General features: G+C 44.7%; 1 protein-coding gene across 7 annotated transcripts in view; it reads right to left on the bottom strand.

Annotated features, from left to right (window-relative positions):
- The window catches only part of RCBTB1 (RCC1 and BTB domain containing protein 1), a 68108-nt gene that overhangs the window by 23559 nt on the left and 20560 nt on the right, over positions 1 to 23989 (bottom strand). For 3 of the 7 annotated variants that reach the window (XR_007131371.1, XM_047755685.1, XM_047755684.1), the window contains 7 exons: positions 22179 to 22348; positions 21656 to 21806; positions 10824 to 10990; positions 7876 to 8034; positions 4942 to 5049; positions 4144 to 4286; positions 2922 to 3112 (listed from right to left, as the gene is read on the bottom strand). Coding sequence is in view for 6 of the 7 variants with exons in the window: in XM_047755685.1 (XP_047611641.1) it covers positions 2922 to 3112; positions 4144 to 4286; positions 4942 to 5049; positions 7876 to 8034; positions 10824 to 10990; positions 21656 to 21806; positions 22179 to 22304 (1045 nt within the window). In the remaining variant the exon portion in view is untranslated. Of the gene's footprint in view, positions 1 to 2921; positions 3113 to 4143; positions 4287 to 4941; positions 5050 to 7875; positions 8035 to 8134; positions 8808 to 10823; positions 10991 to 21655; positions 21807 to 22178; positions 22349 to 23989 lie in introns of those variants that run through there. The other 4 variants (XM_047755688.1, XM_047755687.1, XM_047755689.1 and 1 more) reach the window with 3 other exon arrangements.

The following is a 23989-nucleotide window of genomic DNA, read 5'->3' as shown; positions in this document are numbered from 1 at the left end:
TCAGTAATTACACTTCATCCAAATGTTCTAACAGAAAATATTAGGATATTTGTTCTGAAAAAAAAAAGTCTTTTCAGGATTATTTTAAGACTTAGGAACTTGGAGACCGCCTTTTATAAAACAGGTCTAGGTTAAGCAGTGTATGGGAATCTGAAGATGTGTACAGGGCTGAGTAGTACTCCACTGTATGTACAGACCGCATTTCGTTTACCATTTATCTGTTGATGGACATGTGGATGGTTTCCATCCACCTTCTGAGTGTTGTGAATAATGCTATTATGAATATTCATGTTCAAATATTTGCTTGAGGAATCTACTGTTAAGTGCTTATGGCAAATAGTTTGTTTGAGGAATCTAGTCTTAAGTTCTTATGGCCAAATAGTCCCATGCCATGAACTAAATTTTCTCTCATCACAAGAATTCACTGCAAAATATACTGTATTATAGTTTAAGAACCTGGAAATGTCCCATTTGTTTCACCTTCAGCTGAACAGCAGCTTAGCTTTTCCTAAATGTACTCTTGCCCCCATGACCATAAAGACATGTCCCTGATGATGGGACAGTGCCAGCTGCCTGACGCCCTGAGCATGACATTTATAACACGACTAGCCTTCAGTACCAACTGCAGAGCAACCCAAACTCTATGCTGTCAACAATTAATTTTCAAGCATGGGGTAGCATGACTCACTTATTCCCTCCACATTACAAACAAAAGAACAATTTAGAAGAAGCACATTGGCAACAGGTAGAAATAAACAACAAAAGAAAAATCAAAATCATCTTGTTAAAGGCTACTCAGCTTGATGACATCTTAACATTTTCAATCAACAATGGACCCTTGAAGAAGACAGTATTCAGAACAGGACAGATGGGAGTTCCCGTCGTGGCGCAGCGGAAACAAATCTGTCTAGGAACCATGAGGTTTCGGGTTTGATCCCTGGTCTCACTCAGTGGGTTAAGGATCCAGCGTTGCCATGAGCTATGGTGTAGGTCGAAGATGCAGCTTGGATCTGGCATTACGGTAGCTCTGGCATAGGCCGGCAGCTGCAGCTCCAATTAGACCCCTAGCCTGGGAACTTCCATGTGCTGTGAGTGCAGCCTAAAAAGACAAAAAAAAAAAAAAAAAGAAAGAAAAGAAACAGGACAGATGATATAACCAAAGATAACCCTGAATTCCACTACCCTTTATAATACCTCTGTTTTGATCCCTTCTAAAATAAAAGTAGGAGTTCCCATTGTGGCTCAGTGGAAATGAATCTGACCAGCATCCATAAGGATGCAGGTTCCATCCCTAGCCTCCCTCAGTGGGTTAAGGATCTGGAGTTGCCATGAGCTGTGGTGTAGGTCCCAGACGCAGCTCAGATCCTGCATTGCTGTGGCTCTGGCTACAGCTCCGATTTGAGCTCTAGCTTGGGAACCTCCATATGCTGCGGGTGCGGCCCTAAAAAGAGTAGAGTAAATAAAAGTATTTGAGATTGGTTGAAAGAAAAAGAGGGAAAGAAAGCAGAATTAATAACTCCATAAACTTAACAAAACCACAAGTCTCTATACCTAATTAGGAGTTCAGGATTAACACATACACACTACTATATGTACAACAGATAACCAGCAAGGACCTACTGAATAGAACAGGGAACTCTAGCCAGTATTCTATAATAACCTATAAGGGAAAAGAAGCTGAAAAAGAATGGAGATACATGTATATATCTGAATCACTTTGCTGTACACATGAAACTAACACAGCATTGTAAATTAATTATACTTCAATTTAAAAAAAAAACCTCATTTTTGGTTCCTATTTTATTGTGTAATAAATTTAGTATAACGAAAGCATTTAACAACAGGTTCCTGGAGTTCCCTTGTGGCAAAGGTTAAAGATCTGGCATTGTCTCTGCAGTGGCTCTGGTTGCTGCCATGGCCCAGAAGTCTCTACAGCCCCTGCACATGGTCAAAAAAAATAAAAACAGGTTCCCCACGTCAAACAAATATTTATACATAAATGTTCACAACAGCACTATTCACGACAGTCAAAAGGTGAAAACCATCCAAATGTACATCAACAAACAAATGGATCAACAAAATGTGACCTATACATACAATGGAACGCTATTTAGCCACAAAAAGGGAAGAAGTACTGATACATTCTACAGCCTGGAGAGGTCTCAGAAGCATTGAGTAAAAGAGGCCAGACACAAAAGGCTGCACACTGTATGATGACACACGAAATACCCAGAATAGGTAAATCCAGAGAAACAAAAACCAAACTGGCTGGGGGAAAGGGAGAATGAGGAGAGACTGCTTACTAGGTTCAGGGTTTTCTGTTCGGGTGATGGAAATGTTTTAAAACTTGATGTGGGAGTTCCCGTCGTGGCGCAGTGGTTAACGAAACTGACAAGGAACCAATGAGGTTGCGGGTTTGATTCCTGGCCTTGCTCAGTGGGTTAACGATCCGGCGTTGCCGTGAGCTGTGGTGTAGGTTGCAGACACGGCTTGGATCCCAAGTTGCTGTGGCTCTGGCGTAGGCTGGCGGCTACAGCTCCGATTAGACCCCTAGCCTGGGAACCTCTATATGCCGCGGGAGTGGCCCAAGAAATGGCAAAAAGACAAAAATAAAAAATAAAAAAAAAAAAATAAAACTTGATGTGAATGTATGAAAGGCCTCTGAATTGTACACTTTAAAATGGTTCATTTTATGTATGTGAATTTCACCTCAATTAAAATGAAAGCCCTTAAAGGAAGAAAACAAGAAATCCATATAACGTTTCATGATATTTTAGTAAACTGTATTATGCAAATATAATTTGGGGAGTGGTATTAAAACTAATGGAGGATAACACACTCTGAGCCTAAGAGCCCACAGTCAGCAAGGAGGCAGCATCACTGGTCAGCCTAGAGTAGGACACATCCCTGAGCTTTCTTACCCACAGACAGGAGGCGCCATGTGACGGCGGGGGTGGCAAAGCAGGCGAACACATCGTCAGTGGAGGAGAAGTGGGTGAGGTGGGGCAGGGTCACCGACTGGCCCCGGCACTGGCCCCACATGTACACGTGGCCTCCCTGCGTCTTGGCAGCTGATGTGTGGGCAGAGTGGCAGGCTGCAATCTCTACTACCCTGAAAAGTTTTAAGAAAAATGCACATCACTTCTGCTTCGTGGAAGCCCGAGCATACTGGCCAAGTTCACGTTCAGGACACCTCAAAAAGCCCAAGATCCAGAGACATGAGCTGCCAAGTCCCAAAGGCCATACTGACAAAACCCAAAGACTGGAGGAAGAGAACGTTTCTCCCTTCCTGGCTGCCTGGCTTCTCATCCCACTCTCACTCTCAGTTAGAATGAATAATACACACTTTTGAGGAAAACTTGGAAAAGAGAACTTGCAACCAAAACAAGTGAGGAAAGCAGACACCAAAAAAAACTGTCTTGACAGTTCTGGGGGCTTCAACAATAGCAAAAAAAAAAAAAAAAAATCATCATACTCATAATGCCTTCAATATACCATTTTCCTACAAATACCACTTTCTCTCTCACTCCTACCAGTGCTCAGAACCCTCCTTAGACTAACAAGCCCCGGTCCAGGGGTCACGGACTCTGAATGTCCCAACCCAAATGGACACGAGCCAAACTTGCCCGGTTTCTCAGTGTGCTTCTTCAGCAGGTCCCGGAACCAGAAGTCAACATTCTACAACTTAGTGGCTAAGAACTCACGGTTTGGCTGAACAAACATTAAGCCTCTATTCCGGTAACACACATTAAATCAAATCAATATTTAAACAGATAATGTCCTTTCAAGGACAGGTTTTATTTATTTAGAAGCTGTTTTTGTTGGCTCAAAGGCACAAAGTCTGTACTACGCTGTGAATCTCCACATGGTGACAGACCCTATTTTATTGCGCTACGAAACAAGCAACAAGAAAGAAGTCTGCCGGATTTACATGAAGACCCATTAATGCCTGTCAGTCACAGGAGGTTATTTGAGAAAGATGAGTGAGAATCCCGTCAACTTCATCCTCACTGGTACAAGACTCTGTTGTCCGAAAATAAGAATGTTCATACACAGACAGTTACGAAACCAACCCCCCCAGCTCCAGCACAGTCCCAAGTCCCAGGGCTCACACAATCCCAACACGTGGTACTGCCAAGTTACCTTTCTTTCTCCACCATGATGTGCGCTGGGCTTAGCAGGTTATTTTTATTGCCAGTTCCCAGCTGCCCGTACGTGTTAGCTCCCCAGGCATAGAGCAAGCCCTCATCGGTTAGTGCTAGCGTGTGTGCATAGCCGCAGACAATCTGCAAGTAAATGTACACGGTTACCATCCACAGGAGAACGGGAGGGCGGGGAAACATCTACTCAAGGCTTACGGCCCGCTTCGGCAGAATGCCAATTCAGCGTCAGGTGTGGACTGACATTCTCTGGAACATTAAAAAAGGCATTAGAGGAGTTCCCGTCATGGCACAGTGGTTAACGAATCCGACTAGGAACCATGAGGTTGCGGGTTTGATCCCTGGCCTTGCTCGGTGGGTTAAGGATCCTGCACTGCCGTGAGCTGTGGTGTAGGTCACAGATGCGGCTCGGATCTGGTGTTGCTGTGGCTGTGGTGTAGGCCGGCGACTGTGGCTCGGATTCGGCCCCTAGCCCGGGAACCTCCATATGCCGCGGGAGCGGCCCAATAAATAGCAAAAAGAAAAAAAAAAAAAAAGGTGAGACAACTGGATTTTTCCATTAGCTCTTTTTTTTTATATATACATATCAAGACCAATGTGCCGGCACCATGGTCTTGCTTCTCATCACGGAAATTTAAGGAGGATGTAACACTCTGTGTGGTGGTGAAGGCACAGGGTACTGCCCGAAAAGACTTAATAAAGAGTAAATCTCCAATATTCCGCCAAGTCAGAGCCAGGAAGACGGAGGGGGGGCCTGCAGCTCCGCGTCTGCCACACGTACCTGGTTCACGCACACGCTGTGCAAAGCGGCCACTCTCACGGGGGTCAGCTGATTGCCATTGTTTCCCAAGCCTAGCTGACCATTGCCGTTGTAGCCCCAGCCATAGACCTCGGAGACAGAAAGGGAGAGAACGGGCCCTTTAAAACGGCTGTTAAGACGGAAGACGTGAAAACGCAGTCCATCCGGACTAGGAGCTTTTTCACCTCCAGCACTCGTGGGCTACTGAGTGTGATCCCACAACCATGGCCAAACAGACGTCTTAAGGGGGGATGACAGAATTTGGACGTTTCTAGTCCATAACTTACTGGCTGGATAGCCCTGGGCAAGTCATTAATACTAGTTTTATACATGAGGAAGCTGAGGCTCATTAACAATGATTAAGCACCTACTGTATTTCAGGATATTGTGAAAAGTACTTGGAATGAGTCTTTCCAAACGCTTTAGCAGGGGAAATGGTACCTGCAATTTTTTCACAGCCTGGTAGCCTGTGCCATAACAGATATAATCAAGACATAGCATATAATAGGCAGAGATCTAACTGGCAGACAGGAGAAAGGATTCAGCCATAGGAAGAAAGTTTAGGAAAGACTTTTGAGAAACTAGACATCTGAGCAGGGCTGAAGGGTGACTGAGGGTGAAGGCGTTCCAGGGAGAAGGCACAGAATGTGCTGGAAGCAGTTTCCGGAAACAGGTAGGCCTGGCTGGACGCACGTGGGGGGTGGTCAGGGAAAGGACAGCAGGAAAGGTAAGGGCTAGGAGGTAAAACGCCGGCACACAGACAGGAACACAGACTGCCTCTATGGATCTTCCGCTGAAATACTCCAAAACAGAGATTAATGACTAAGCCTGCATTTTGGAAAGATCACACCAGCAGCAACCTGAAGGCTGCCTGGCGTGTGTAGGACCAGAGGCAGGAAGCCCACTCAGTATAAAAATTTGTCTCCCATCAGCAAACAGGTAAGTTCTGAGGAGGGTCCAAATGAAGGCAGTGACAGCGGGACCACAAGAGAGGGAGCAGAGGCAAGAGGTTAAAGAAGGAGACATCAGAGAATGTGGCGACCCCGCAGACACCTGCTGCGAGGTGGTCACTAGACACAGGTTTGCACTACGGTGAGTGCTCAAGGTTTAACATAGCCTGCGTGGGACAGGGCTGAAGTACGGGCCCGGAACAGACAAAAGGCCTGGCTCCGAGTGGTAACACGCCCCACGGCAATGCAGGGCTTTTTACAGCAACGGGACAGAGGGGAAAGTGGGGCCCTAGAGTTTAGGGTACTAACAAGAGATGGTTAAAAGCATTTTCCAAACCAGAAGTGTAAGAGGTCTGAACTTCCTGGTGAGGGATTTGGGAATAGTTATCAAAAACTGTACTGGCATACTCCCTGACCCGGAAATACTATTTCTGGAAAATTATTCTATAGAAATACTTGCACAAGAGTGTACAAAGATATCCACACACACAGGGTAACAGAGAAAATCAGTGCAACTATGTTTCTAACAGCGAAAAATAAAAAAACAACTGAAATGTCTATCAGGAGAGCTCTGGATGTGGGTCATTTACATAAGGAAAACCAACACTACACAACCATTATAATGGGGAGCAGCTATAATGGTCTAAGGATGGATTCCAGTAAAACAAGTATGTTGTCAAGCATGAGAGCTGCAGATCAGCAGAGAAAAGCAGTAGGCATAATAATCCCATTACTTAAAAAAGGTAATTATACTCACCCATATAAAAACTTATATAGAAAAAAGTCCAAAAGAATATACATCAAACCATTAACAAAACTGAGGGAAAAGTTTTTTGTTTGGTTTTTTTTTGGGTTTTTTTTTTGCTTTTTAGGGCCACACCTGTGGCATACAGAAGCTCCCAGGCTAGGGGTCGAATCAGAGCTACAGCTGCCGGCCTACACCACAGCTCATGGCCACAACCCTTAACCCACTGAGCAAGGCCAGGGATGGAACCCGCATCCTCATGGATACTAGTCGGATTCGTTTCTGCTGAGCCATGATGGGAACTCCTTCGCTTTTTACTTTGTATGTTTCATCTGTTTCCCTTTGTTAAAATAATCATATAATAATGATTTTAGAACTGAATTTATTAAAAAAATAAAGAAGTGGAAAATGCTGGAATGATGCTTGATGATTATCCCAAGGAAGTCTGATGTCATCCAGCATGATATCAGGAATGATTTAAAGGTAAGTTAAAAAAGGAGATTCTGTGTGGCTCAGCAGGTTAAGAACACAACTAGCATCCATGAGGATGCAGGTTCGATTCCTGGTCTCGATCAATGGGTTAAGGAGCCAGTGTAGCCATGAGCTGTGGTGTAGGTCACAGATGCAGCTCGGATCCAGCATGGCTGTGGCTGTGGTGTAGGCCGGCAGCTGCAGTTCTGATTTGACCCCCAGACTGAGAACTTCCATATGCCGTGGGTGCAGCCCTATAAAGAAAAAGGAAAAAAAAAAAGTAGGTTAAAATATCTGAGCATTCAGTAAACTCTAAAGCACCCTAGCATCCAATGCAGGACAGCACACGCCTGTGTCCAAGGAGGGACCTATGAATAACTCTGTGCACTGAGATACGCATCCGTGTCCACTTAGGTATAAAGTCACCACCAGAATAATTGTATACATATAACCATCAACTCATAGCATCAAATTCTTTTGTCTTTTATGCGAACAATATCTATAAAAGCATTAAGCTATTTGGATCAGGTAAAAGCACATTAGAATCTTTATTTGCAGATAAACCTTGGAATTTAAAAATTCCTACTGAAGTGCAAACATCTGGTTACTCCTCAGTCAGTAACCAGCTGATCACCATGGAGCTATGAGAACAGAGCAGTCCTCCTTCCAGGATCTAACACACCCACTTCATGAAGAAACGGACCTGTCACTGAAAGAAGTGGGAAGGATTGGGCTTGCAGAGCCGCTCACCTCACCGTTGTCCAGAACAGCCATGGACGAGGTCTGACCGCAGGCAATGCTAACCACCCTCTTAATATGTAAACAGTTGGTAACTTTCCGAGGAGTTGGCTGATTCGCTGTGGATCCTGATCCCACCTGGCCGCAGTTGTTATAGCCCCAAGCGAACACCTCAACAGTAGAAGGGGAAAGAAAAAGAACGAAGAGTTAGGGTGAAAATTCTACCTCTCACATACAGTAATAATCACAGAACAAAAATAAAGCCGCGTACCAAGTGCTCAGAATGCGCTGAACGGCTCTACTTTACTGTGGTAACCTACTCAATCTTCACAGTAATCCTGTGAGGTGACCCTGGGGTTCACGCCACTGCCATACATGCAAATGGAAACACAGAGGGGTTGGGTGACTTGCCTGGGGTTCCACAGCTAGGGAGTGGAACTGACCACGAATCTGAACCCAGCAGTCTGGCAGTGCTCTTAACGACGAGGCTATACCGCCTCTGTAATTACGGCAGCTATGTGTGTTTCTAAATCTGGCATCAAACAGGAAATGAGGCATATACCACATACCTATCAGTGATATGAAGAATCTGCCTAGCTCCTGGGGCACCAATAGTCGCTTTTTTTTTTTTTCATGGAAACCTTTCAAAACCATACCATGCTTCGCCCCATCTCGCTCATCACCAATACGAGGCATCACATAACCTGCCGTGATGACTCAGGACCATCACGACTGGAAGTATCCCTCAGAGTTCCACGTCACAGCTCAGCTGCCCCCAAGTACTGAGGAGACGCTCATCCCTCCAGGAATACCACCAGCTTGTTGGGCCATCCTTCATAACGTTTTCTGAGTTTTCATTTGCTGTCTGTCGGCTCCAAGCAGCTCCCCTCCTCAGCTGTAGCCTCCTCACTTTTGTGACCTGCCAGAACCTGCACACCAGATTTCTAAGGGAAAGAGACACCAACAGATCTCTAAGCTACGTTAAAACCTGGTAACAAACGGAGTTCCTGTCCTGGCTCAGTGGTTAACGAATCCAACTAGGAACCAGGAGGTTGCGGGTTCGAGCCCTGGCCTTGCTCAGTGGGTTGAGGATCCAGCGTTGCCGTGAGCTGTGGTGTGGGTTGCAGATGCGGCTCGGGTCCCGTGTTGCTGTGGCTGTGGTGTAGGCCGGCGGCTACAGCTCTGATTAGACCCCTAACCTGGGAAGCTCCATATGCTGTGGGAGCGGCCCAAGAAATGGCAAAAAGACCAAACAAACAAACAAAAACTGGTAACAAAGATGAAGAACAAAGTGAAACATCCATTCAACTTAAATACCAAGGAAGCCTATCAAACTTGATTGGAGAAGAATTAGGTGAGGGGGGCTGCTGGCCCAACACCAGGAGACTAAGGAGACTTAGTCTCCAACACCAGGAGACTAAGGACCCTGCCACCCCCTCATGTGCCTGCGGGAAGCGGTCCTCACACAACACACAACCTGAGTTCCTGCTTCTGCGATTCTGCTTCCTCAGCACCTTCTGTCTACGGCCACGTGTCTGCGGCTGCCAAGGCAACAACTGTAAACCCATAGCTGATGTCTAACAAAGATATGCCACATAAGTGCGTTTCACAGGCACAAAGGAAATAACCTTCCTACAAGAGGATTCATAGGAATAGCTAGTGTAATAATGCAAATCTTTACCATAATTATCCAAAGTAGCATATGCTTAGGGTTAAAATAACCCAGGCATCCAGGCTGTACAAATCAGCAACAAATTTCAACAATCATTCTGCATTTCTTTAAAATAGCCCAAGTCCCTTTCCAATGCAGCCACCTTTTACTTGAAAAACAGAGACTGTGGTTCCACAAACCAAGAAGCAGACTAGGAACAGTGGCTCCCAGGCCCTGAGGCCTGTAGGTGAGGCCTGCCTCCAGCACATTCCAGCCGTGAAAACTTGATCTCCCCGAGCTGCTTTGGTTCCTTCATCCACAACCTGCCCTACTCAGTAAAATCACTGTAACACCAGTGGATGACTTTAAACAGGGAACAACGTGATCTGATTTGTGTTTCGGAGGTCACAGGGGGCAGAGAAGTAATACTGCATTGGTAGACTGATTAAAAAGCTATGGAGGGAGTGCCCATCATGGCTCAGCGGAAACTAGTATCCGCAAGAACTCGGGCTCAATCCCTGGCCTCGCTCAGTGGGTCAAGGATCTGGTGTTGCCATGAGCTGTGGGGGTAGGTTAAAGACATGGCTGTGGTATAGGCTGGCAGCTGCGGCTCTGATTCAACCTCTAGCCTGGGAACTTCCATAGGCCAAGGGTACAACCCTTAAAAGCAGACAAACAAACAAAAAAGGAATTAACTCTGTCTTCAAAAGAGTAGTCCTGATCACACAATGTAGGCTGTGGTAGAAAGAGAGTTCATTCTCATGATGTTTTTAAGCCACACACACACAGGACTGTGATGTTCACACCATATCCGAGTACAGATACAGCCACTTTTAGAAAGCAAGGCACTTGCACAATGGACAAAAGGTAGAAACAACCCAAATAGTGTTTATTCAACAGATAAATAAACAATGAAATATTAATCATCACAAGGGAATGAAATCCTGACACACGTTACCACATAGATGAACCTTGAGGATGTAATGCTAAGTGAAATAAGACAGTCACAACGGACATATATGAGGGACCTAGAAGAGTCAAATTCATAGAGACAGAGAAGGGGAAGGGTGGCTGTCAGGGGCGGGGGTGGGGTGGGTGGAGAGAAAGTAGAAAGTTAATGTTTACTGGGTACAGAGTTCTAGTGTCGCAAGATGAGAGAGGTCTGCTCACGGATGGTGGCAATGGGCGCACACCAATGAAAGTGTGCTTAATATCACTGAACTGCACAATTAGAAACAGTTTAAGATGGTGAATTTTATGTGTATTCCACCACAATTTAAAAATAAAGAATAAAATCAGGGGCACTTACCTCTCCATCAGCTGCCAGAGCCATTGAATGATGTGAGCCACAAGCTACTTCCACCACTTGCTTGATCAGGAGGTTGGTGCAGACCTGGATGGGAGCAATGCCTTGGTTGGTGGTCCCATTCCCGAGCTGGCTGTATCCATTGTGGCCCCAGGCATAAACAACGCCATCTATACGGGACGGCCACACACACAAAATGAGCTCCAAGAAGAAACAGCAACCCCTGTACTTTCCTCCCCAGACTTTGTACAACTCATCTTCCAAAACAATTTCTTTTTGTGATATTGTCATTTACAAGAAACATGCGTCTGGTCATTCAGATTACAAAATATATTTCTCAAATACATTTGGTCTTTATGAGCAGCTCCCCAAAGCCTTGGAATCTCCTAAGTGTTGAGAGAGATTAAAGTGTCTTTGGTTACATGAATGGGGTGACTTTTGGAAGCACCTAAGGATCGTCTGTTGCCAGGAGAACCAACCATGTGATCAGAGTGTTGGGGGGAAAGGAGCTGGAGGTCGCCCTTTCTGATGATTTAGCTGATTTCGACTATGTAATGAAGCCTCCATAAAAACCCAAGAGGACAGCTTTCTGGCCCCTTTTTTGGGAGTTTCCATTTCAGGCAACCAGAACACTCACGTGTGCCACTGTGGCAGGCACCAAACTTCATGAGGACGGAAGCACCTTGATTTGGGCTGTTGATTCATATCCTTCAATATCCTTTTACAATAATCAGTAATCCAGTGAGTAAATGGATTTTTCTTTCTTTCCTTTTTTTTTTTTTTTTTTGGCTTTTTAGGGCTGCATCCTCCGCATATGGAAGTTCCCAGGCTAGGGGTCGAAATGGGAGCTACAGCTGCTGGCCTACACCACAGCTCACGGCAATACCAGGTCCTTAACCCACTGAGTGAGGCCAGGGATTGAACCTGCAACCTCATGGTTCCTAGTCGGATTCATTTCCACTGTGCCACAACGGGAACTCCAAATGGATTTTCTTTAATTCTGTGAGCCATTCTAGCAAATTAATCAAACCCATGGAGAGGGTCGTGGGTTCCTCTGATATGTAGCGGGTTAAACCGAAGCAGAGGTAATAACCTGGGCTTGTGACAGCATCTGAAGTGGAGGGTGGTCTTGTGGGACTGAGCCCTTTACCCGTGGAATCTATCTCCTGGTGGACACTATCAGAAGTTGAGTTCCTGGATACCCTGCTGACATCTAAGAATTACTTTTTTTTTTTTGTCTTTTTGCTATTTCTTTGGGCCGCTCCCGCGGCATATGGAGGTTCCCAGGCTAGGGGTCGAATCGGAGCTGTAGCCACCATCCTATGCCAGAGCCACAGCAACGCGGGATCTGAGCTGCATCTGCAACCTACACCACAGCTCACGGCAACGCCGGATCGTTAACCCACTGAGCAAGGGCAGGGACCGAACCCGCAACCTCATGGTTCCTAGTCGGATTCGTTAACCACTGCGCCACGACAGGAAGTCCAAGAATTACTTCTTTACTGCTCGTTTGGGGAGGCCTACACACACACACGCACACGCACACGCACACGCACACGCACACGCACATGCACTGGAACTGAGTCCCGAAACTGTTTAATCAGAGTCAGAAATGGAATCTGCAAGAACAGCCCCAGCTTATGGACACAGGGTTTCTGAAGAGAAAGATTAAAGGAAAAAAGAGGAATGAGGAAGCTTTGATCCCTGAATGATCCTAGTCACCACGGGATGAAAATGCAGCTGTGCTGTCATCAGTTACTAAAGGTAAAAGTTACCAGTGGAATCTAGAAATGACTTTTGAGGAGTTGGCTCAGAGGATATACAAGAAAATGCAAAATAATAAGAAGTATGCTAAACAATTTTTCTGCTGCTTATTTTATATGTAAGAGTCAAAATGAAAATGACAGAAAGTGTTGAGTCGGGCCTCGATGCCGATTCAAGCTCAGATTTGGGTCAATCTGAGCTTTGGCCATTAGCCTCACAGCTGCCTAGAAAGGGACAAATCATGCAGGGGCAACAGGAAGTGACTCTAATACCTGGGTTTCACCAAGAAGGTAGCTGATACAGGGGAAGGGCAAAACCAAGAACCACCTGAAGGCAGGGGCGACAGTGCGAAGAGCTGGCTCATTTGGAGGATAAGTATCATTAGCTTCCTGAGGAACCTTTCCTGATGGAGTAGGGCCGTGACCGTGACCCTGGTTCTGAAGGCAAGAGCATGTCTGGGCTGATGCAGGACCCACAGCGCTGTACTGAACAATCACAGCTGGCTCTGCAGGATCCAGACATACAGGAGGTTATTCTCAAGGAAGAAGCCAGGTTGGTGGATGTTTATGTTTATAAAGCATGTTTATCCTAACCTGGTTAGAGGGATTACCCAGCCCCACCTATAAATGCCAACCGAACCCGCTGAGATGCTTCGTATGCAAGCCATGCGGGACTGGCATGATGACTGGGACATGATGAATACGCCCATTATCTGGGTTATGGTAAAGCTGTGACCCAGGGACCCCAGGTAACTTTACTGCTACAAAATCAAAGCAGCTGGAGAAGCCTTATCGAATCTGCTCCCTCAGTTTCCCCAGATGGGTCTTTCCATACTAAGAACACTCAAGTAATTATGAAAATGGAGAAAGACAAAGGGGGGAGAATTAGGGGTCTCAACCCAGCAGAGTGCAAGTCTTCAAATAGCTGTTAAAAAGTGGGATGAAAAAAATCACATGCTGATGGAGTTAACACCAAGGAGTGGCTGCAGCAGTACCAGAGAAGGGCAAACCAAGGGGCCCAAATGAGTCCTCCTTATGTGTCCCAGCTTAGAAGGTGTTTAAAAAGCCACAAAGTAAAGAGCAAGATGAGAACACTGCCCAGGGGCAATGGTAAGGAAGGCTAATCCAGATCAAGACTGACCTAGAGGCTAGAGTCTTCTGACCTCACCCCGACCCAGGCACTCACCGGCACAAGGGGGGTAAAGCATTGCGGGAGGAGAGGACACTTTTCTGGGCCTCCCCAAGGCACTGTGATTTCAAAACCTGTTGAAGTCTTAACAGCTAAGGTTAGAATGGCAGGACACGGATGGGCAACAGTTGATGGGGTTCAAAAGTGTAACTCTGCATGTACACTGGGGTTTTGGGACAGATTTTGTTCCACAGAGATGGGAGCTGGTCACATCTCTTTTACCTTAATGTACTACTGGGATGGATATTATGTCTGACTGAGGACTGCTTTCTCAACCTCAAATTGGAAAAGAGAAGGCAGGTAAAGCTGCCCTCAGGCCGGCTTTAATTGGGCGCTAGATGGGAACCAAGAGAACTGCCTGAACCGCAAAGGTGGTCAGCTTGAAGCAACAGAGAACACCCGGTGGGCAAAAAAGAGCTCGCCACTGTAATGGTACACTGAAGCTGGAGCGCTGGTACCAGCGCACACGCGCTGCACGACAGCTTTCTGCGACCTGGGGAAAGGCGATGGCTCGGGGGACTAACAGAAGACTATGGAGGCTTAAGCAAAGTTGTGCTGCCTTAAGTCGCAGCCGTTCCGAACAAGGCTTCAACCACGTGGAAGATGCAGCAGGCTAACGCAGGCTGGGACTCAGGGCCTGGCCTGGAACATGCTTTCTTCTCCATCTCGATCTCAGAAAAAAGCCTGCAGCAGCTTGCCTTCACGTGGAAAGGATCCCAGGTCGCCTTTTCTGTGCCATCACAGGGTTATCTGAACTCACAGGCTTACTATCATAACTCGGTCCAAAGGGATTTGGACCTGATACAAGTCTCAAGCGCAATCCTACACCATACTGATGACATTATGATAATGTCAGAAACTGAAGAGAGCGCTAGGACTGATCTGAATGCAATGGTAACTCCCATGACCAACTGGGAGCTGGTTAATTAATCCCGCAAAGGTCTCAGGGCCTGCCCAAGCAGTAAAATTCTTGGGAATAACCTGCCGAAGCCATGCAGGTTATTCCAGCAGAAACCAAACTAAGCTGTTGCTCCCCACCCCTATGATCAAAGCAGCAGCAGCAGCTCAGCTTTTGGCTGGTTTATTTGGCGTTTGGAGAACCCATATTCCACATCTGGGAACAATGCTAGCTCCCATCTGTAAGATTACCTGCAAGAAAGCTTTATCTGAGTGGGGCCCTGAACAAGAGCAGGCCATGTTTGAATTAGCAGAGGGTGGCAGCTCTCCCAATGCATTTGGGGCCTTATGACCCGTGCACCCACCCCCCGCCCATATGATTTTGGGATGTCTGCCATGCACATTCCACAACAGAAGTTATGGTACACCCATGAGGGCCTCCCAGCAGTGACCACTGAGAGCGGAAAATTCACAGATGCTGCTTCTCAATAATACTCCATCTGAGACAATTAGGAGCCTGCTACTGGGCATTAACTGAGACTGCCTCAACGACTGAAGGATATAAAATAATCCTGAAACCTGAGATATCCGCAATGTCCTGGGTGATGTGAGGAAAGCGCAGAAGGCGGTGCCCAGAAGAGTCCCGCAATGAAACAGAAGTGGTCTGCGCTGAGCGTGCTGCCAGGGGAGCGCAGGAAGGTGCCCGCTGTATTGTGAACAGGGAGCCTCTTTTCCTCCAGGACTGACTTTTGCAGCTGGAAGTTGCTGGAACCCACTACCTTGTGCACATGCCCTGTGAAACTCTCACTGAACAACAAAGAGCTCCTTGCTTTACAGACATAGTGCCAAGATGAAGAGACAATATCCTGGAAAGCTGCCACATTAAGACCGGTGGATGGCAAGACTGACTGGAGGGACAAGAAAAAATGAGCTCAGCGGGCTGAATTGCAGGCTGTCTTCCTAGTGGTGAAGGAAGAATTGAGCAATGACAAAAGCCCCTACGTGAGAGTCTTTACCGACTCCTGGGCTGTGCCAATGGCCGGGCCGTGAGGTCAGGTAGGCGGAAGCTGCATTGCTAGAAGGGTACCCATGTGGGAATTCAAGGGGCGCATGTGTCAATGCCCATCACACAAACCCCCTTTCAGATTCGGAAGGTGACTGGAACCAGCAAGGGCACTGTTTAGTGTGCTCCTTTAAGGGGCCACCTGGGTCCATGAAAAGAGTGGATGGGGTGGGGGCAGAGGAGGGCTGCGGCAGTGCAGAGATGGGCTGAAGCCAGACATACTCCTCTGGTACCATGAAAGGTACAAAGTGCCAACAGGAGACGCAGGGACTGCAGAAGGCGACTGGAAAAATTCTCCTGGGGAAAGGCCCTACAGAGCTGGCAAGGGGACTACCCGGGAACAATGCGGTAGCCTCGGAAGCAAGAGCTGGGTCCTAACAGGAGACACCCGTACTCTGGCCTGAGCTTTGCCTTCCAGGTAGCAGAGGCAAGTGCTCAAAACACCATTAAAGGATTGGACAGAAAATAGTGTACATTCTTTTTTCTTTTTCTCAGACAAATCACTGATCAATTGCACGGGTAAAATAAAGAAATTTTAAGACCGTGTCTCAAAGACTTCTCTCCCCCCTCCTTCCTTGGGAAGTCATCAGACAATGTGTTTTGACCAAATGAGGTATAATCCAAGGAGGAAGATACAAGCCAAAAAACTAGGGGATCCACAAAGGGCAAAGCTGAAGGGACCTCCAAGGATGACGGTGAAATGAGGTTCTGGGCTGACAGCTGTACAGTGGCCTAATGTGACCAGGCCAGGCCGAAGCAGGAGGACAGCGGGCTCCGGAGATGGCCTGATGTGCTGAGAAGTGATACCGAGTTACACAAGAGTGCAGGCATATGTTAACAACACATGTACAGAAAACTAAGACCAGGAAAACAAAGAGCTGTACAAGAAAGATGATGGCTCAGCTATAAATAATAACTACGGAGTCCTAATAACATGAACACTGTATAGTGATTTAACCACAGTGGTGATATCACTATATCCACAGGATGGGGGAGGGAAGGTAGGAGAAAGGGAGCTCAGTTCTATCTGCCATTAAAAAGAGTAAAGGATAGTATCTAAAATTTCAAATTCAGAAATAGCAGTCTAAGCATGTTAGTTTAAAAATCTGATGGCGTGCCCATCGTGGCTCAGCAGAAACGAATCTGACTAGTATCCATGAAAATGAAGGTTCGATCCCTGGCCTCGCTCAGTGGGTTAAGGATCCAGCATTGCCGTGAGCTGTGGTGTAGGTTGCAGATGTGGCTTGGATCTGGTGTTGAGGGGCTACAGCTCTGATTCTACTCCTAGCCTGGGAACCTCTATATGCCGCAAGTGCGGCCCTAAAAAGACAAAAAACAAACAAAAGAACAAAAAAAACCCTGAGTTTATAAACCAACTATAATGGAAACAATAAAAATCATTATTAAAAAATTAAAAAATTAAAATCTGAGATTAAATACCAGAAGAAAACACCTCAAGGAGTTAAAAAGCAGTTCCTTCTCAAGAGCAGTTTTTAACAATGAGGAGGGGTGTTTTTATTTTTTTATTTTTATTTTTTTGTCTTTTGTCCTTTTAGGGCCGCACCCGTGGAATACGGAGGTTCCCATGCTAGGGGTCAAATCAAAGCTGTAGCTGCCGGCCTACACCACATCCATAGCAACGCCAGATCTGAGCCACGTCTGCAACCTACACCACAGCTCATGGCAACTCCAGATCCTTAACCCGCTGAGAAGGCCGGGGATCGAACCCGCAACCTCATGGTTCCCAGTCAGATTTGTTTCCGCTGCATCACGATGGGAACTCCAAGGAGGGGTGTTTATAGATAAAAGCAATATGTTACGTGATGGTTTAAAGTGTTAAATTGCTTTTAAACTATTTGACATTTGTAATACATAGATAATACACTTAAATATGTTATACATATTAAATATGGTACATGATGTACAGAGCATGTTTAATGTATGGTGTGTAAAATGTATTATAACAATCAAAACTGAATTAAAGACAAACTATTCTCACAAGAAAATCATTTACTTGTATGTTTTATGCTTATTTATATCTTAATTCTAACACGCATAGTTAAAACTATATGATATGGACTCCGAAAATAATTTCAAAAGAAAAGTTATAGTTTTCAAAGTCACCATTTGGAAGAAAACCAAGAATCTGAAATACTGCCTATAAAAGACAACAAATCACCCATTCAGAACTTGGCCCTCATTTTTCACTTACATTATTTGAAGAGGAAGAATTACTGATTGTACTTTGTGCACTTGTACGTGCATTTTGTTTCCTTTAGTTTAATACTTTTTTTTTTTTTTTGTCTTTTTAGGGCCACACCTGAGGCATATGGAGGTTCCCAGGCTAGGAGTCGAATCGGAGCTGTAGCCACTGGCCTACACCAGAGCCACAGCAATGAAGGATCCAAGCCGCGTCTGTGACCTACACCACAGCTCACAGCAATGCGGTACCCTTAACCCACTGAGCAAGGCCAGGGATCGAACCTGCAACCTCATGGTTCCTACTCAGATTCGTTAACCACTGAGCCTCGATGGGAACTCCAATACATTTGTTTTTCGATGGCAGTAGTTTTAAATACGGAGTCTATCTCAACCCCTCAAACTTTACCTTCCTAGAGGATAATAAGGTTTCAGGGAGAAAGAGGAAAGGTATTTAAATTTTTTCTGTATCTGTCAATGAATTTTACTTTCTGATTCTTCCCACATATATTTCCAGGACAGAATATATTATCTCTGCTCTACTGGGCCACATTTTTTTTTTAAGGTCAGAGTATTTATTAGTCATATGATTTTTATGGCTAAGACAGGCAAACCAACAGTTACTTCAAAATACTGTGTCTAAATTTAAAGATATTAATTCATTTTCATCAGGAAGACAAGATCACATGCATATACCCTGCCACTTAAGGGATTCTAGCTGTATCTTAAAGCTTCAGATGATCTTAAGAGATCATTTTGCTGCATTCTCTGCCTTCTTTATTTTCCTTTTTGTTTAACTCTTTCCCTCAGTGTGCCTGTGTGGTTCTAGAAATTAAAAGATGTTTTTGTTTACTTCGGAGTTTGTTTTTCCAAATTAATTTGATTCAACTTTAAAAATCTTTATCTGGGAGTTCCCGTAGTGGCGCAGTGGTTAACGAATCCGACTAGGAACCATGAGGTTGCGGGTTCAGTCCCTGCCCTTGCTCAGTGGGTTAACGATCCGGCGTTGCAGTGAGCTGCGGTGTAGGCTGCAGACGGGGCTCGGATCCCATGTTGCTGTGGCTCTGGTGTAGGCCGGTGGCTACAGCTCCGATTCGACTCCTAGCCTGGGAACCTCCATATGCTGCAGGAGCGGCCCAAAGAAATAGCAAAAAGACCAAAAAATAAAAATAAAAATAAAGAAAAATCTTTATCTGAAATATTCATAATAAGGGTATTATTATTATTATCACCTTTCTTTTGTCTTTTTAGGGCTACACCCATGGCATATGGAAGTTTCCAGGCTAGGGGTTGAACCGGAGCTGCAGCCACCAGCCTACACCACAGCAACACAGGATCCAAGCAGTGTCTTCGACCTCCACCACAGCTCATAGCAACATCAGATACTTAACCCACTGAGCGAGGCCAGGGATCAGACCTGAGTCCTCATGGATACTAGTCGGGATTGTTACCACCGAACCATGACGGGAACTCCTACTTTAGTATTAACCAAGGTACAGAGCACGTGCAGTTTATGAGGGGAAAGAAAAGGTCCATCTTATTAGAAAGTTAAAATGAAGACATCAGTGATATTAAACTTTTTTGTGCTGTTTGTTATTTTATTATAGAATTTGAATGTTTAATATGATGGGGTTAAAGATGTTTGTTAATACATGTCAGAGAGGGTGTGGAGAAAAGGGAACCCTCTTATGCTATTGGTGGGAATGTGAACTGGGGGCAGCCACTATGGAAAACAGTGTGGAGGTTTCTCAAAAAATTAAAAATAAAACTACCATATGATCCAGCAATCCCACTCTTGGGCATCTATCCAAACAAAACTGTAAATTCGAAAAGATACATGCACCCCCATGTTCACAGCAGCACTATTCACAACAGCCAAGACAAGGGAGCAACTTAAGAGTCCATCATCAGACAAATGGATAAAGAAGACATTGTATATATGTGTGTGTGTGTGTGTGTGTGTGTGGTGTGTGTGTGTGTGTGTGTGTGTGTGTGTGTGTGTGTGTAATATTACTGGGCCATCAAAGAAAACGAAATAATGCCATTTGCAAGCAACATGGATGGACCTAGAGATTATCAAGCAAAGTCAGTCAGAAGGACAAAACCATGTGATATCACTTGTGTGTGGAATCTAAAATACAACGCAAATTAACATATCTATGAAACAAAAAGAGACTCAGATACAGAGAACAGACCTGTGGTTGCCAAGGGGGAGAGGAGGTAGCGGAGGGAAGGATTGGGAGTTTGGGATTAGCAGAGGCAAATGAGGATACATATGACAGATAAACAATAAGGTCCTACTGCAGAGCACAAGAAGCTATATTCAATATTTTGTGATAAACCATAATGAAAAAAAAATATATATATATATATAAAACAGAGTCACTCTGCTGTTCAGCAAAAACTAACACATTATAAATCAATTACACTTCAGTACAATTTTTTTAAGTTACTAATAAGAAAACAACAAAAAAGATATTTGTGAAATGCCTTATTCCTTGTTAAGAGCCTATAACATAGAATTTATTGAGACACATAGATTTAAATCATTTTTCATTCTAATACAAGATTTTCTGATGGAAACTAACAGTGAAATAAGTGAACTGTCTTTTATATTCTTCTACTTGAGGAAAACCTGGAAAAAACACAATTTTAATAAATAAAAGTTCTGAAATATGAAATATAAAAAAGTTTTTGTCAATCAGTAGGAAAAGATGGAAGGGCTAAGTCATGGTTTGAAATAAAAATACCAATTAATAATATGACAGACTGTTTTCCCAAGTTGGCCACAACAGAATCTCCCAGCTCACATCCTCTGCAGTACAACTGCTCAGGGGAGCCCTTCCTAATTTTTGACCTGTGACATCATGAGAAAATAAAATGGTAAAAAAAAAAAAAAAAAAAGAATCTGAATATCTGAACCAAGAATATGTTTCAGTGTGTTTGCCCTAAAAAAACCACTTCAGTATTTTACAGTCAGAAATCAATGCCTTGTGAAAATTAATACATGTTAGGAAAAACATTAAATCATTAGGTCACAATGGATGACAAGCGGAACCAGTCAGTAAAGAAGCAACTGCTTGAAAGAGCCCATGTGATGCCAGAGGGCGTGATTACACAATGCGGAAGCAAGATAATCACCTCATTCTGCTCCACACCAGTTACACCCTTACGAGACAGTCAGGCTCAGATCGGGATCTTGAGAAAGATCCAGAGCATTCTGAGTGGATGTAGACGTCAAAGGCAATTAGAAAGCGCAAAGCTAGAACCACGGTAACATCCAAGGAAGCTGTGATTCCCCAGTCTAGAGAGAGAAAGGCAGAGAAACAAAAGCTCCCACGAACACCCTACTGTTTACCCAGCGAAAGGCTAGAGGCAGAGCAAGAACTAAACATGCCTAAAACGAAGGGAAGAGGCTGGGTTCTCCATGAGACTCTCAGAGGCTTCTGGGCGCCCCGTGCAGATACAGCTCCGGAGAAGAACACGGAGGCCCGCTGGTGATCTCGGGAGGCAGAGAGGCAAAGGAGAGGCAGGTTTCTTCCCCGAGGCACCCACGGGAATGCCAGGGAACAAACTGAGATTTCTTGAATTCGAGACGCAGAAATGACACAAAGAAAGGAAAACAAGTATGGCCTGTGGTATTTGGTTTGGTTTGGTTTTTCGAGCTTATAATTAACTGCACAACTTCCCACCAACTGAGAAGCTGGACTTATCTCCACTTTACCTTCAGTGCTGAGGAGAACGTGGGGTCCACTCCCATAACTAAGGCTCTTAATCTTCTTTCCACACAAGGCTTCCAGCTTTTTGGGTACCAGAGTACTCTGGTTATCTCCAGTGCCTAGACAGTTACTGTAGTTCAGTCCAAATACAAAGACCTGGGAAACAAATAGCTCTGTCTCAGTCACTTGGCCTAAAATGACACAAGGGCACTCTTCTCCACTGGAAAATAACACACTTAAGCTCAGTTTGACAGCTCAGTAGGTAGGAGAGACTGATGTGGTGGTTAAGAAAAATTCAACCTCTGCTGACGTCACTGAAGCTTTAGAATATTTGTCTATACCATGAAACTCAAAGAGTAGTAGGGATGCAGGCTTTTAAATCAAAACACTAAAAGAAAAGACAAACTGTAAGAAAGACATTACCCTCTTGGATTTCAGGTTCCCTTTATGCCCCCCACTTTTTCTCAGTCTTCACATTGCATTTAAAGCCCAACCCCAAAAGAGGCCCCAGTTTTGAGAGATGCTTACCTCATCGTTGTCCGTAACGTACAGGGCTTCGTTGGCTGAGGTGCCGAAGACACAAGCTTTCCGAATAGATGCAATTTCTTGCGGGGAGAGCAGACTGAAGATGGGCCACTTCCCTACATCCACCATGACTCTGGCTTCAAGGAATTCCTATAAATACGCCGACATCTCTGCTGCAACAAACACAAAGGATTCAAAAAAAAAAAAAAAATTAACCATGAAACCAACTTTAAAAAAAGACAATGTTAATCAACAGAAACAAACACTAATTCCAGAATAAACCACCCACTTTTGGTTAAATGCATTGCTCTCGCCCCAGCAACCTGTCCAGGCCTTCCTCCACCTTCAAACCTTCACCTTTTCCTGTCATGGGAGGAACCACCTGTCTGTCTTGCCCACTTTACATGTCAGGGCTTCTCTGCCACGTGCATGCTTATGTGAAACCCAGCAGCAGATAATGGAGAGAAGACACGCCAACTTGATGCAGCCAAGGTCTCATCAAGTATTTTTCCCTTCAGGGTAGGGAGATGAAGTTAAAGGTTACAATACTCATTTGTCTAAGAGAGTTAATTCTCAACTGCAGCGGGGAGGGTAGGGGAGAGTGGGGAAGAGAGTGTGGTATGAACATCAGAAGCATGAGCTCTGTCTCCACGCTCCCCTTCTACCACACCTAGGATGCCCTGAAAGGCCCCATCCCTTGTAGAAAATCACTGCCACATGGAGCCACTGTTTAATGACAGAAATGAGACATCGCTCAGAGAGCCTAGAGTGGCAAAAGTATTAAGAAGCAGTAGCATAAATAAAAAATGATACAGAACTTATTTATAAAACAGAAACAAACTCACAGATTTCTAAATCGAACTTAGGTTTACCACAGGAGAATCCCTGGAGAGGGAGGGATAAATGAGGAGGATGGGGACAGCATATACACACCATCTGATAGCATATATAAGATAGATAACAACCCACAGCAAATATAATACTCAATGGAGAAAAACTGAAAGCCTTCTCACTCAAATCTGGAACAAGACAGGGATGCCCACTCTCACCACTGCTCTTCAACATAGTTTTGGAAGTCCTAGCCACAGCAATTAGACAAACCAAAGAAATAAAAGGCATCCATATAGGAAGAGAAGAGATCAAACTGTCACTGTATGCAGATGACATGATACTATACATAGAAAACCCTAAGGACTCAACCCCAAAACTACTGGAACTGATTCATAAATTCAGCAAAGTAGCAGGATATAAGATTAACATGCAGAAGTCAGTTGCATTTCTGTATACCAGCAATGAAATATTCAAAAAGGAATACAAAAATGCGATACCTTTTAAAATTGCACCTCACAAAATCAAATACCTCGGAATACACCTGACCAAGGAGGTAAAGGACCTATATGCCGAGAACTATAAAACTTCAATCAAAGAAATCAAAGAAGATGTAAAGAAATGGAAAGATATTCCATGTTCCTGGATTGGAAAAATCAATATTGTAAAAATGGCCATACTACCCAAAGCAATCTACAGATTCAATGCAATCCCTTGACATTTTCCACAGAACTAGAACAAACAATCCAAACATTTATATGGAACCACAAAAGACCCAGAATCGCCAAAGCAATCCTGAGAAACAAAAACCAAGCAGGAGGCATGACTCTCCCAGACTTCAAGAAATACTACAAAGCCACAGTCATCAAAACAGTGTGGTACTCGTATCAAAACAGACAGACAGAACAATGGAACAGAATAGAGAATCCGGAAATAAACCCTGACACCTATGGTCAATTCATCTTTGACAAGGGAGGCAAGAACAT

The sequence above is a fragment of the Phacochoerus africanus genome, chromosome 13 (genome assembly GCF_016906955.1).
Source record: "Phacochoerus africanus isolate WHEZ1 chromosome 13, ROS_Pafr_v1, whole genome shotgun sequence".
Taxonomy (NCBI): Eukaryota; Metazoa; Chordata; class Mammalia; order Artiodactyla; family Suidae; genus Phacochoerus; species Phacochoerus africanus.
This window is presented reverse-complemented; position numbering and strand designations above follow the sequence as displayed.